Source organism: Arachis ipaensis, chromosome B6 (genome assembly GCF_059453495.1).
Source record: "Arachis ipaensis isolate K30076 ecotype BB chromosome B6, ASM5945349v1, whole genome shotgun sequence".
Lineage (NCBI taxonomy): Eukaryota > Viridiplantae > Streptophyta > Magnoliopsida > Fabales > Fabaceae > Arachis > Arachis ipaensis.
This window is the reverse complement of record NC_142441.1, coordinates 41537152-41550771: the sequence shown is the minus strand read 5'-3', so window position 1 is coordinate 41550771 and position 13620 is coordinate 41537152. Positions and strand designations below refer to the sequence as shown.

General features: G+C 33.1%; 1 protein-coding gene and 1 non-coding gene across 2 annotated transcripts; one reads left to right on the top strand and one right to left on the bottom strand.

Annotated features, from left to right (window-relative positions):
- Nucleotides 1–1251: 1251 nt before the first annotated feature.
- On the bottom strand, nt 1252–1358 carry LOC148555289 (small nucleolar RNA R71). Its single transcript, XR_015887201.1, has one exon. It is a non-coding gene; the product is annotated as a small nucleolar RNA R71 (small nucleolar RNA).
- Nucleotides 1359–7163: 5805 nt separating this feature from the next.
- On the top strand, nt 7164–13031 carry LOC107648617 (OVARIAN TUMOR DOMAIN-containing deubiquitinating enzyme 12). Its single transcript, XM_016352419.3, has 11 exons — nt 7164–7445; nt 8438–8906; nt 9012–9160; nt 9599–9672; nt 10322–10376; nt 11061–11135; nt 11231–11304; nt 11402–11450; nt 12098–12182; nt 12398–12454; nt 12770–13031. Exons 2-11 carry the CDS (start codon nt 8516–8518, stop codon nt 12829–12831), a joined length of 1071 nt encoding a protein of 356 aa, XP_016207905.1. The 5' UTR covers nt 7164–7445; nt 8438–8515; the 3' UTR covers nt 12832–13031.
- Nucleotides 13032–13620: the final 589 nt, after the last annotated feature.

Here is a 13620-nt window from a genome sequence, read left to right as displayed (position 1 = left end):
AACAATAATTTAACATAAACTTAATCAAACTGAAACAATAATCAATCAAACAAATATTCACTTATCAAATTCACATTTAATTGTAAAATTACCAAATCCTACCTCCGTATAAAATCAAAACAACGGAAATTCTGAAGAATTTTTTTGATCGAGTTATTGAAGAAAAAAACGTCAGAATCGACTACTCCAGCTTCAGGCTCTCTCGGCCGAACTTTGCATGAAGGGACAGCAACTCCACCATTGATTTCTCCCGAATAAAATTGGTGTCAATTTGAAAAAAAAAAATATAAACACTTTAATCAAATTAGATTTTTTATTGAAGTTACAAATTTAAAAAAATCGAGCGCCGAAAGTCAAAGGTTGTTCCATGGCTTCATTTTCTTTCACTCATGATTCACTCTCTCTCTTTCTTTTTCTTAGTGGTTCGACTGATATATATATGAGAAGAATGATGATGACGGTGATTAATGAAACAAAGAAGTATATATATGTTACTAACTGTCCACATGTCAAGGTTATATATATATATATATATATATATATATAAATACAAGCCACGGTTCCTTTCTTTCTTTTTCTTCTTGACGGTGAACAATGAGGAAAAATAATATTGGATGATGATGACGATATGTTTTAAAAGAAAGGAGTTACGTGTCATGTAAAAGTCACGTGTTGTGTTCTTAAGCTATTGAGTCAGCAATTTAAATTATAAATATCCTAAATGAATAACTATGAAACTAGATATATTAAAATACAAGTAATAATATATATGAGTTACTAATATAAATAATATTAGTAACATAATAATAAAAGATATACAATATAGTATTAATAAAACTAAGTTCGTCGAAGAGTATCGATATATATATATATATATATATATATAATTTTTTCATTACTTATAAAGTATTAGAATTATAGTTTTAATAATGTAAAATATTTTATCATAAAAAAATATATATAAGAATATGGATTTAATTGAATTCAAATAGTTATAAAATTAATTTTATTATATTTAATAAAAAAATTTTTAAAAATAAAGAACTCCAATTAATAAAATAAATTATAACTTATTTATATTTAGATTTTTAAAAATGTGGATTGTTATACATCCGGCTAAGGCTATTTTCCTTTTCACTGAGAAATAGAGCCACACAATGGCTCCAAACTCAATCCTTGGACAGCATTACTTTGTGGGAGAATCTAATTAGCAAATTTCTAACTAAATACTTCCCACTCCAAAAGCTGACCCAGTTGAGGAATGACATTAATTTTTTTTTTCAAAAAGATGGTGAATCGCTCTATGAAACTTGAGAAAGGTACAAAGAGATGTTCAGAAGATGTCCGTACCATGCCTTTTCCAAATGGCTTCAAATTCAAACTTTTTATGTTGACATCTCTCAAGCCTCAAGAACGATGATTGACTTATCAGCAGTAGGTTCTTTACATAGAAAGATGCCTGGAGAAGCATTGGAATTGATAGAAACAGTGGCGGCTAAGAATTTCATGTATTCATCTGAAAAGGCCATTAAAAAGGGTGCGATAGTACTAGACACCATGGATGCAATTCTGGCACAAAATATAATCATGTCCAAGCAAATATCCTCCCTTACAAAATAATTGGGACATAATCAAGTTGCAGCCATCGAAATTCAAGTTTCATGTAATTTATATGAAGGGAAACATCCAAGTGAAATGTGTGAATTATATATGGAAGACCATTCATTCATTGAGCAAGTGAGTTTCATGGGACATTCCCCAAGGCCAGAAAATAATCTATTCTCAAAAATTTATAACTCAGGCTGAAAGAACCATCCATATTTTGGTTGGCAACCAAGGATAAAGAAACTTCAATGTTTCATATCAACAGTAAGCAACCATAAAAAATCATCATCTCTTGAGCTCACCATTAAAAATCTTTCTCAGACTAGTGCCGTCTTTATGCAACAAACTTAAGATTTCATGCAAAAAACAAGAGCAAATTTCAAAATTCAAGAAGCTTCCATTAGAAACCTAGAAGTGCAAGTAGGGCAAATTCCCAAGAAATTGGCAAAAAAACTTATTAAGTCCTTCTCTAGTGATACCATACCAAACCTTAGGGAAGAATGCAAGATCATCTCTCTAAGGAGTGAAAAAGTAATTAACAAGGAGCTTGCCAAGGAGAATGAGAAGAGAACCAAAGATTCTCCTGAAGAGAAAAAATAGGAGAATCTAAAAAAAACTCCTGCACCAATAGAACTCAAGAAGGAAAAAAATGAAAACTCATGAACCAAGAATTTTGTATCCTCAAAGGCTACAGAAGCAAGATTAAGAGAAGACATTTTCTAAGTTCTTAGATGTGTTCAAGAAGTTACAAATCAACATTCTTTTTGCTGAAACCCTCGAACAAATGCCTCTCTAAGCCAAATTTATGAAGGAGTTGTTGTCTAAGAAAAGATCCTTCAAGGAAGACGAAAAGGTGATTCTCACCAAAGAGTGTAGCACCATTATTCAAAGGAGACTACCACAAAATTTGAAAGATCCCAGTAGTTTCCAAATTTCTTGCATCATTGGGGATGTCATCATTGGTAAAGCTCTTTGTGACTTGGGAGTTAGCATCAATTTGATGCCTCTATCCATGATGAAGAGGCTACAAATTGAGGAGGTGCCGATTAATGAAATTTTTACATGGGATAGTGGAAAATACATTAGTCAAGGTCAGAAAGTTTATCTTTCCCGCTAATTTTTTAATCCTTGACATGAAGGAAGATGAAGATGCATCTATCATCTTAGGAAGACAGCTTTTAGCTACCGGACAGACACTCATTGATGTCCAAAAAGAAAAGCTAATTGGGCGCATGAAGAATAAATGATTTTTAATGTTTTCGAAGCTATGAAATACCCTAATGAATCAAAGAGTTGTATAAGGATCGACTTAATTGACACCCTGGTCCAATAAATTGTGGATGAAGGAACCCTTGAAGACCCTTTGCATTACATAGATTCTGAACGGAAGAGGAGATAGAGAATGACTGTTTAATAGAAGATGGCACTGGAAGGTGTTGTGAGGCATCCCAATCACCAACCTAAAAAACTGAACGTCAAGCTAGTGACATTAAAAAGGCGCTTGTTGGGAGGCAACCCAACGATGGTTAGTTTCTTTTCTTCTCTTTTTCTTTTCTTAGTTACATTCCTCAAGATGGACGCTTAGTTTCTTCTTCTTCTACTTTTTCTTCTTCTTCTTCAAGATGGACGCCGAGCGTTCAAGACTGCCAAGAAGGGCCGGCGCCCAGCACCCATTTTGGGAGCCCGGCACCCAATTAAAAAGGGGGCTCCAAGGAAGAAAAAAATTTAAGGACGCCTAGCGTCCTAAATTAAAGCTAGGTGACTTCAAGGCATTCTCCTTGTTTAACCACATTACTTAAAAGTCATCTTATCCCCTCCTTTTTCATACAACCATGCGTCCTCATATAACTTAAAATATTTGTGCCTAAAACTCTGTTAATCTCTAAGTTTGGTGTAAGTCTTTAAGTTTAGTATTGGTGACACCATGAGCCTCTAGATTATGAAAGAATACACATAAAAGGGGTGAGGCCCAGGATGAAGAAAGTAGTGATGATGAATAAGTGATCTGGGTAAGATGAACTCTCTTTTTCTGGTGGTTAGTTATTTCTTTTTTCCTTTTATTTTTTCTTTCTTTTTTTCTTCTTTTTTCTTTTCTTGCATGCATCATATCTTTTATTTCTTTTTTCTTTTCTTTTTCTTTGTTTCAGTGCTTAAACCTATATGCTTGTTCCTCCAGTGATCAGTTTAGATGGAAGATGTTTTGATGAAAAAATTGAATAATGAAAAAAAAAGAGTTCAAAATGAAAGTTGTGGTTCTCAAAAATATGTGGCTACATTTAATGAACCTAAGATATTTGAATTTTGTGAAAATAAAAGGAGAATCTCCAAAAACAAAGTTTTGAAGAAGTATTATGAGAATTCAAAGATTAATTTCATGAAGCCGTGAAAAAAAAAAAAAAGAAAAAGTCTGGAAAGATCAAAAAATTATAAAGTTATAGGGCTCTGAGCACCAATGATTAGACTCCAGTTATGTGCCTGTGATGTTTGTGTTTCAAGGAGAGACTTGGGCAAGTAAATTCGAGGGACGCTTTATCACCCGGTAACTTAGACCAACTGGCTCGGGATTATCGATTGAAAGCCTATATTAAGAGTCACCTTGAGACAAAGCAATTAGAGTCCAAAGAGGCTTTGGACATCGATGTCTGGATCAATAGTTTCCTAGTTATGTGCTTGTGGTGTGATTGTGTCAAGGAGAGGCTTGGGTAATTAGATCCAAGGGATGCTTTATCACCCGGTAACTTGGGCCAAGTGGCCTAGGATATCGATTGAAAGCCCATTAAGTGTTGCTTTGTGATAGAACATTTAGAGTCAAAAGCCTCAATTATCTTTCCCCAAATAAGTTGTGAAGTAAATGCCTTCAATTTATACAAGCTCAAGAGAATTCTCTTAACACAATTCAGATCTATATTTTTGAAAATTCTCAAATCCTAAGTATGCAAGATTCATCAAAGATAGGAGAAGGCCGAATGTAATCACAAGGATAATCATAAAACTCACTGATGCGGATTTTTCAAACCACAAAATACCGGCAAATGCATCGAGTCATATCAAGTTATAACTCAAGTGAGTGAGTGTCGATCCCATGAGGATTAACGGATTAAGCAAACAATAGTCAACCGATTAATCTAGTCAGACAACCAAATTAGGGTTTTAAACACTTGAAAGATAAACAGCAAGTAAACGAAAACAAAAAGTGAGTATTGAAAAGATGATATGATTAAGAAAGTTAAGGTTTCGGAGATATTAAAACTTTCAGATTAATACTTTTCACTTTCTACCTTAATCATGCAAAGATACTTCTATGGCAAATCGTTAGTAATCAAACCCCAATACCTTGGTGATTCAATTTCTCTTTAACCTAATTAATCGCTAATCCCTTAGTCAATTATTTAAGAAAAGAGTTACACACGTTCACTGATTTATAAAGCCACACAATTCATAAGAATCTTCCCTAGTTGATTCGATGTCACTTATCAAGTCTAGTTTCAAAACTTAAGAGTTGTGAGAATTGGTTTTCAAGCTTAATTCAATTAATCAACTTTTTCAAGAGGTTAAGAGAATTCAAGTAAGAGAAGAATTGTTTCCCAACACATTCAAACCCTTTAAGATGAAGAACGAAAACCTTTTCTTAATAAGAAATCAATGTATAAATTAAAGTTAGAAAAGTCAATGTATTAATCCATGGAATCAACAGAGCTCCTAACCTTAACCAAGGAGAATTAGTTGCTCACGTTCTTCAGAAAAATTCTTAATTATTAAAAGTAAAAACTGCCGAAGTCGAGGAGCCCTCTCTAAGTGTCCGACTTCTCCTTTAAATACTAACCGTAAAAGAAATTCAAATTCAAAACTTAAAACAGAATCAAATCTAACTAATTAGTGATCGTCTTTAGCAAAGCTTTCAATATTTTTCTCTTGCAAATTCTCAATTAATGCTGTGATTAGTGAGCTATTAAGTTAACCCTTGAATTGATGGAGAGTTGAAGGTCTTTGATGAATTCATTAAGTTCTGGAAGGTGATCCATTTCTCACATGATACGTGAGGCATTCGCGTTGTACGTGAAGCCTTGATATAGCCCAAATTGCTCCCTGGTTTATTCACGTCGTACGTGAAGGATTTGAAAACCTTCAATTGCTACCTTTGTTTAAACCTTCAATTGCTACCTCTGTTTGGTCCTGGCATGGTACGTGAAAAATCTGATGTACATTTTATAAAGTTATAAGAGAAAAAAATGTACATTTTACAAATAAAAGAGAGGAGAATGTCATTTTAGTATCTATTAGGGAAGAGAGTGGAATTTTTTAATATTTTAAATATGGGAATGCATTGAAGGCAGAATTGGCCAGTAAACCTTCATGGGACAAGTGCAATATCCTGAAAGGTAGTAGAGTTGTCGAAAAAGGCCTACATTAGGGTCGGTTCTGGCAGTATAATTAAAGTCTTTGAAGATCATTGGTTACCTCCCCCATATCCCTTCATTGTTAACTGGAGTTACTCATCCCTGGTCCCGGAAGTTCAGATTTCTTTTTTTTGGGTTAAAGACCTATTATCCCTATCCAAAGGGTGAAAATAAGAGCTAGTCAATGATATCTTCCCCTTTGAAATCAGTAATCATATTCAGGCCATTAAACTAGTACAAAAGGATGATGAAATTTAATAGTGTCTAAATAAATCAAAATCCTATGATGTTGCATCTGATTACAAAATAGCTTATCAATTTTATCATGTAAGACTGATTTTCCTGATGTTATGAAGCAGCAGCAACTCTGGAATTGACTCTGGAAACTGAGTCCCAACTAATGTCCACATATTTTTGTGGAAGGCTCTCCTTGAAAGGCTTCTTGTGCTCCAGGTACTTCACGTAAGATTTTTCTCAACCAACCCATATTGTTCTCGCTGTCAATAAGAAGAGAGCATCAACCACAACATCCATCAATGTCCCGAAGCAAAGGAGGTTTGGAAAATTAGTTCTCTGAATGCTTACCTCCTAAATCAACACTTCGATTTCTTCCATCAATGATGAGTAGATCTGCTCGCATGCCTTTGCCAACGGCCCGAGGATCGTAGGAAAATGGAACTTGCAGCACTCCTTTGCTAAAATAGTTGGAAGTCCAAAAAATTAGTGGATGTTTGAAGCCTGCTGCATTCTCCGGAAGAAACGTTGGAAGCAATGCTCAAGCTCCAACAGCAACTTGATGGGAACAACCCTCTTTCTCAACCCGATTTCGCGGGTCTTATATAAAAATTTAGAGATTAATTTAATTATTATTATTATTATTAAAGGATTAAATTACTTTTAATTTTTATAATATCACTTATGTATAAAATTTTTGAATTATATATTTACATAAATTTTTATAAAAGAATGACATTATTAAAATAAAAATAAAAATGAGTATTATTTTCTTCTTATTATTGTTATCACGATTGCTGCAATGGATCAACATGAGTTTGTTTTTTAATTATAATTATACTGATAGCGATATGATATAATAATAATTAGATGAAAATTGTGAATATTAATTGCCGCCTTAAAACCCAATCAAGTACAAACGTGTTCGAACTTTACCGGCGATGGCAAACTCCAAAAGGCCAAAACTGTATATATTAAAGAGCGTGAAATTGAAGTGCGCTTTTTTTTTAATATAAATTTTCCATTTTTATATTTTTCCTTATCGTTCATTCGCAACATAAATATTCAATTGAATGCATCAATTGCATTTGTACCTTCCCTATGTACAACGCGCTACACACTGATTTCATTTCACAAACTCAAAACTCAAACAACCACCACCAGAACCCCCTTTCTTCAATTCTGAATTGATTCGGTGCTGAATCGAAGGTTGGAGAGTTATTAACATCTTGATTTTTCAATCTTATATATGCTTACTTCATTTCGTTGTGCTGTTTCAGTTTCTGTCATTTGTTTATCTTCTTCGTCTCCGATGTTTTGTTCTCTGCATGCTGTTGATCACTTGGTTTTTGTGTTCGATGTTGGAAACTTTTCGTGTGGAAAATTTCTGGCTTCGGGTGTGTTTTTTGGATTGGTGTAAGTTGTAATAGTTGTTTGATCCAATGAAGTTGAAGTTGGTGTTTGATGGTTACCATTTTTTTGTGTGTTTCAAACTTTTTCTGAAGCATGAGATCCCTGGAGGAGGAACTTTCTAATTCTTTATCTCTCTAAAAGAGGGAAAGCAAACTGGGAGTTTCAGTTTCCTTTGACAATGCATAAAATATTGGGTGGTCTTGAAAGTTGGAATCAATTATCATATCAGATACTTTTACAATATTTTTATCTAGTTTCTTTTACAAATTCAAGTTAGTAGATTCTTATTGGATTAAAATGGAGTTGGTCATGGAGAATACTTCCACTGTTTTTTCCCCTCCTTTTTTTTAATATAAAAATAACAAGGGGAACGAACGGGTGGGGTTAGGGGCTGCTTTGTTTCCATATACATAATCATAATACATAATAGCAATAAAGTTATTTTGGTTTGCGAAAATTTCGCTCGTGTCTGAAAACAAATTGCCCCCTCTGCCAAACATGATTGACCATGTAGATTGCGTTTGTCAATGTTGAAGGAGATTCTCTACATGCCAAAATTTAATGTGGATGAACATTTCTTGTTTCACTTTTACAAGTTCAGATTCTAGTGCAGTTATCTCATGCTTGTTTTTCATCTATATTTGAAAAAAACTCCAGCTTAGGTCTTGATGATTCGCCTTGAAATATAGAGGATTCCATGTTATGTTGTTTCTATCAAACTAGCTGTCTGTCATTGCCTTAGTTACATATGATGCTCCAATTGCTTGGTCGACATGTTATTTTTGCAGGTCTAACCTTTCTGGGGGAATTAACTCAATATGGTCTGAAAAAGGTTTCATATCACTTGTGAAGTTTGTTATTTTAAGATGGGTTTATATGAGCATTCGGATGTTCTTCAATGGGGTCTTAATCTCCTTGATGGTGACCCTAATTTTGGACAAGGATACTATGGTGACATGAGTCAGCAGCACAATAATGCTTGTGACATCTATGACGGACACTACTTCCATAGCCATTATGATAATAACATTAATAATAACAATAACATCAATGACAATGATGATGATGATGATGATGAATGTAACGATGTAGAGAATGATGAGATCATTGCACGTACACTTCAAGAAGAGTTTTCACAGCTAGAGATTGCTGAATGTTCAAGGTATATACAGGGAGGTGAAGAACAATACCATGCTTCTGAGACTCAGCCTGCATATGATTGGCATAACCCTTCAGTGTTGAACTATTGTTCGGGAGGTATCATTAAAGTCAAAATCTACGTCTTCCTTGTTTATGTTTTTCCTTTTTTTGTTTGGCTATTTGTTGATTAATTGATCAAACATTTTACTCATGCAAGTCAAGATTATGCCCAAGAAGAAGTTGATGATGCAGAACCTTCGAGTTCGTGTTCTAGTCCATGTGAAACAGGGGAATACTCCTTAGAGCTGACTGATAATTATCCACTTGATGATGAAGTAGGGAGACGACTGAGTGAGATGACACTAATTCCTGTATGTGTAGCCTCATCTGCTTCTGTAGATTCTTTTTCGGATCAGCTATTGAAGCAATAAATAGATATTTAGCATCCTTTAATGGTCATTTAGGTACCAAACAGCTAATTAACCAAGTTATGCTTTTATCAATTTCCAGGGAATGTTTTCTCTCTGGACTACATTTTCATCTTACATATATAGTGAATGCTTTTTGTTTTCTACTTTTAAATCTTGGGTTGACAAAAAAATTTATTCCTAGGTATTTTATCAATTTTTGTGCATAAGTGATTAATGAAGCAACATCTGGTTTAAACAGTTAACTCTGATATGGAGGCCATTTTTCATTTTCTTTTGGTTTTTTACGCAGTAGATACTGAAAATTGTTTAAATTCTACTGCCTCTATCTATCTATTGGACTGTGGTTCTTAAATCCCCTTTCCCCCCCTGGTTTTCTAGCATGTTCCGAAAATTAATGGAGAAATCCCTTCAGTTGATGAAGCAACATCAGATCATCAAAGGCTTCTAGATAGGTATTAGTCATAAACATTTTTGTTACATTGAGAACATTGATATAAATGCTACTACATTTTGTGTTTCCCCAATGAATGAAAATTGCTATGCCCTTTGCTTTTGGTTGTCAGTTAGTATTTTTCTTTTGGTACCATTTAAGATGTTGTAATGGGAAAAAAATGGCCTGGTCAAAAGAATTAATGTTTCTGTAAATTTATTTTATCTGACATATAGGTAGCGTTTGTTTTGAGATACTGAGACAGAGACTGAGAGACTGAGATTCAGTCTCATGTTTGTTAGTTTAGAAACTGGTACTAAAATTTCTGTCTCTGTCTTCAAAATTTCAGTATTTCAGGATCTCCAAAAAGTGGAGACACAAGGGACTAAAATTTTTAGAGATAGAGATTGAAATTTTAATAACATTTTACACCTAAAATATCCTCATTTCAATTAATTAATTCTAATTTTACCCTGTGTGCAAATTAAATTAGAGTTCCATTTTTGTTTCAATTTCTGTCTCTCATTTTGCACCAAACAGAATACTGAAATTTATTTCAATCTATATCTCTTAGTTTTTGTCTCTCAGTCTCAATCTTTCCGTCTTTGTCTCTCCACCAAACGCCACCATAAGGAACATGCTAAATTGACTTTGATCAATGTTTTAAACAGGTTGCAGTTATATGACTTTGTGGAGCACAAGGTACAAGGTGATGGTAATTGTCAGGTTTGTTTCTCCTAGTTTCCTAATTTTCCATTTGGTCCAGAGGGACTGAGTAGATTTCATTAATTTTATATTATAAATTTTGAAAAATATAAGCTACTAATATGTGTGAGGAAGTCTCAATCCTTTGAATTGTGTCTCCAAATCTTAGGTCTTGGTGCTTGTTTGGGTGCCATTATTTTGATAAAAATGAAAAAAGATTTTTTTTTTTATTTTTTAATGTGTTTGGTAAATTTCGAGTAGTAAAAGTAAAAGTACTAGAAAAATAAAAAAAAATATTTTTTTTGAGAAGCTACAATTTACATCTTTTTTAAAAGATTTTTTTTTTTTTAAAAAAAAAAAGATGTTTTTCACATAATAAATGAACAAAAAAGTACTTTTATTTTATTTTATCCAAACATAATTGATAATAAAAAGATCTTTTTACATGAGATATCCAAACATAAAATCACTTTTGTTTTTGTAAAAGAAATTTTAAAAAAATATCATTTAAAAAAAAATCTTTTTCGAAAATGGCGCCCAAAGAAGCCCTTAGTATATGCAAGCATGCATACCTGAGATTTGGATTGAACAAAGGCTTAACATAGAAGATTTTCCTAATGGCATATAATAGTTTATATTTTTCTACGGTAGCTTAGTGTATTTAGAGAAAATTTATATACTCATTTTATGTTTCTTCCTCCACAGTTCCGTGCACTATCTGATCAGTTGTTTCATGCACCTGATCGTCACAAGTTTGTTAGACGTCAAGTCGTGAATCAGGTTTTTTGTCTAGTGGAAATTTTTTAATGCCAATCTTTCTATTATGCATTTATTGTTGGATTCTGATTGTTGAGTTTTCTTTTTTAATTAACCAGCTCAAATCTAATCCAGAAATATATGATGGGTATGTTCCCATGGAGTACGGTGACTATTTGGAGAAAATGTCTAGGTGATGATCCTTCTCCATTTGTAGCACTGTGTCTATGTTTGGGCAATTTTTTTCCGGCTAACTAAACATCGATTTTTTACTATCATCTTAAATGAAGGAGTGGTGAATGGGGTGATCATGTCACACTTCAAGCAGCTGCAGACTCAGTATGGCTTTTGCAGCTTAATTTCTCTCCATAATTATTTATTTATTTTTTTCCCAGTTCAGTCATTCTTTCATATTCTGTGAAATAAATTTATTTATTTATTTTTTAGTTCGAAAGATGCTCATTTAATAACCTTGATGAAAGTTTCAAGTTTGCTTTGCGATTGAACCATTATTTTGTTAATTGTCTCCATTTATAACTGTATAGAATGGATGATTGAATTTGTATGGTCAACCAAATTGCCGTGTCTGCATATATCCCATCCGTCATGATCCCCCTTGCTTTGATCAGTTCGGTTCTCAGTTTGCTCAACACCTAAACCAAACCGACCTTATATCACCCTTTCTGCATATTACAAGTTGATAATAAATACATCTTTCTTGCAGGTTTGAAATATTCTAAATATATTCCTGAATTTGAAGTATGGATATATCTAATTTTTAGGCATAGTTGCCTGATCAAGTTTTAACTCTGTCGCCTTCTGAGTTCTCCTTGTATCACATTTTCAATGGTCACACCCTTTCCGTTTCTTGTGATGGTGACATTGCCAAGTTTGGATTAACATTAGAATTAGTAATGCAATTATATGATTTTCACTTATAGTAATAACTTCTTCCCCCTAAAGCTTTTTTATTTTTTTCCGTCCAGTTTGGTGTGAGAATATTTGTGATGACTTCTTTCAAGGACACCTGCTGTATAGAGATTCTTCCTCATTTTGAGAAGCCAAAAGGAGGTTGGTGGTTGTCTTCATGATTACTAGGCCCTAGCTTAATTTTTTAATCGAGAGATGAGGCCATTTGGAAGCTGTTTTTCTGCTTTTCTACTCTGCTAAAACTACACTTTTAATAGCATTCTCAATTTTCACTTTCCCTTTTGTTATCTTTGATTCTTTTCCTTCTCATCCCTAAACTACAAGTAATTTTGGCTAACATGACCCAATTATTGCAGTGATTTTTCTTAGCTTTTGGGCAGAGGTACATTACAACTCCATCTACCCTCAAGGAGGTACTTTCACCCATTTCTCATTAAGCGATATTATATATGGCACCCTTTGATTTGCAAAAAGATATAATACTAATCTCTCTATATTTTAGATGGTATTACATTCTATGCCCTTATATACTGAATTCCGCTATTTTTTTTTTTTTTTTGTTTGGCAAACTGATGCCCATAATATAGCATCAAGTCCTAGAGTACTGAATGTAATATCATACAATATTAGTATGTAATATCAAATTAGTCTTCTTTTTTTCTTTTGGATTAAACTCCATTGGGATACTTTTTGGCCTAACATCGTGTTCTTTGTTATTCTATTGCCAGATATACCTTCAGATGAATCAAGAAAGAAGAAACGGTGGTGGAACTTCGGGAGTAAGCACTAGAGTCTTGGTTTGTTTAGGGAGCACATCCATTTGGAACATAGCTTTACTGGTCATTTTTTTTAAAAATAATTTATTTGATTTCTCGTATTGTTTTCAATTGTAATCTGGGTATGCCGACAGAATTTTGCATTCCAGTGGCATTTTGAATGCTTTGATGAAGAAGCCAAATTAATTAAATACATAAATGGTTAAACATTAAATTAAGATGGCTAATGGCAAGTTTGTCTCGATCTGAAATTAGATAGAAAACAATGGAATCCATTAAAAAGTTCTAAAACTTATTATTGTGTAGAACATTTGATATATTAAGAAATTGTACCCTTCTTTCTTCCCTGTGTTCCTTTCTCTCTTTCTTTTCAAATCGAAGAAGGGATTTGAAACAGAAGTCGGCTTTGTCAAAGAAAAAAAGAACAAATATGAATAAATAAGTGCATAAAAAAATGAGTTAATATTCCAATTGGTTCTTAAAATTTATGAGTTTCACATTGGTTTTTGAATGTTCAATGGTCTCGATTTGGATTTTGAATTTTCATTTTGAAATTTATGTTAACCTTTCGAGTTATTTCCGTTATTAACGTGGCAGAAAGGTCTGTTCGCTTAGAATGAAGTAATAAAGTGTGTTAGTAACATGTGTTGTTCATGTATTAATTTAGTGCTATGTATTACATAATTTGTCCACATATTATTAATGTTATTATTATAAGTGATTTAAATTGACTCTTGAATTTTTACTGGTAACTGGTCTTAGCCTCTAAAATTTAAAGAATGCAAAACGAATTAGTTCTTAAA

Bases quoted from the DNA above. Each gene is read 5' to 3' on its own strand.
- LOC107648617 (XM_016352419.3), top strand. From the start codon at position 8,516: ATGGGTTTATATGAGCATTCGGATGTTCTTCAATGGGGTCTTAATCTC. The intron at 8,907-9,011 runs GTATCATTAAAG...ATGCAAGTCAAG, and splicing joins GTTGAACTATTGTTCGGGAG to ATTATGCCCAAGAAGAAGTT. The intron at 11,451-12,097 runs GTATGGCTTTTG...TTTTCCGTCCAG, and splicing joins TTCAAGCAGCTGCAGACTCA to TTTGGTGTGAGAATATTTGT.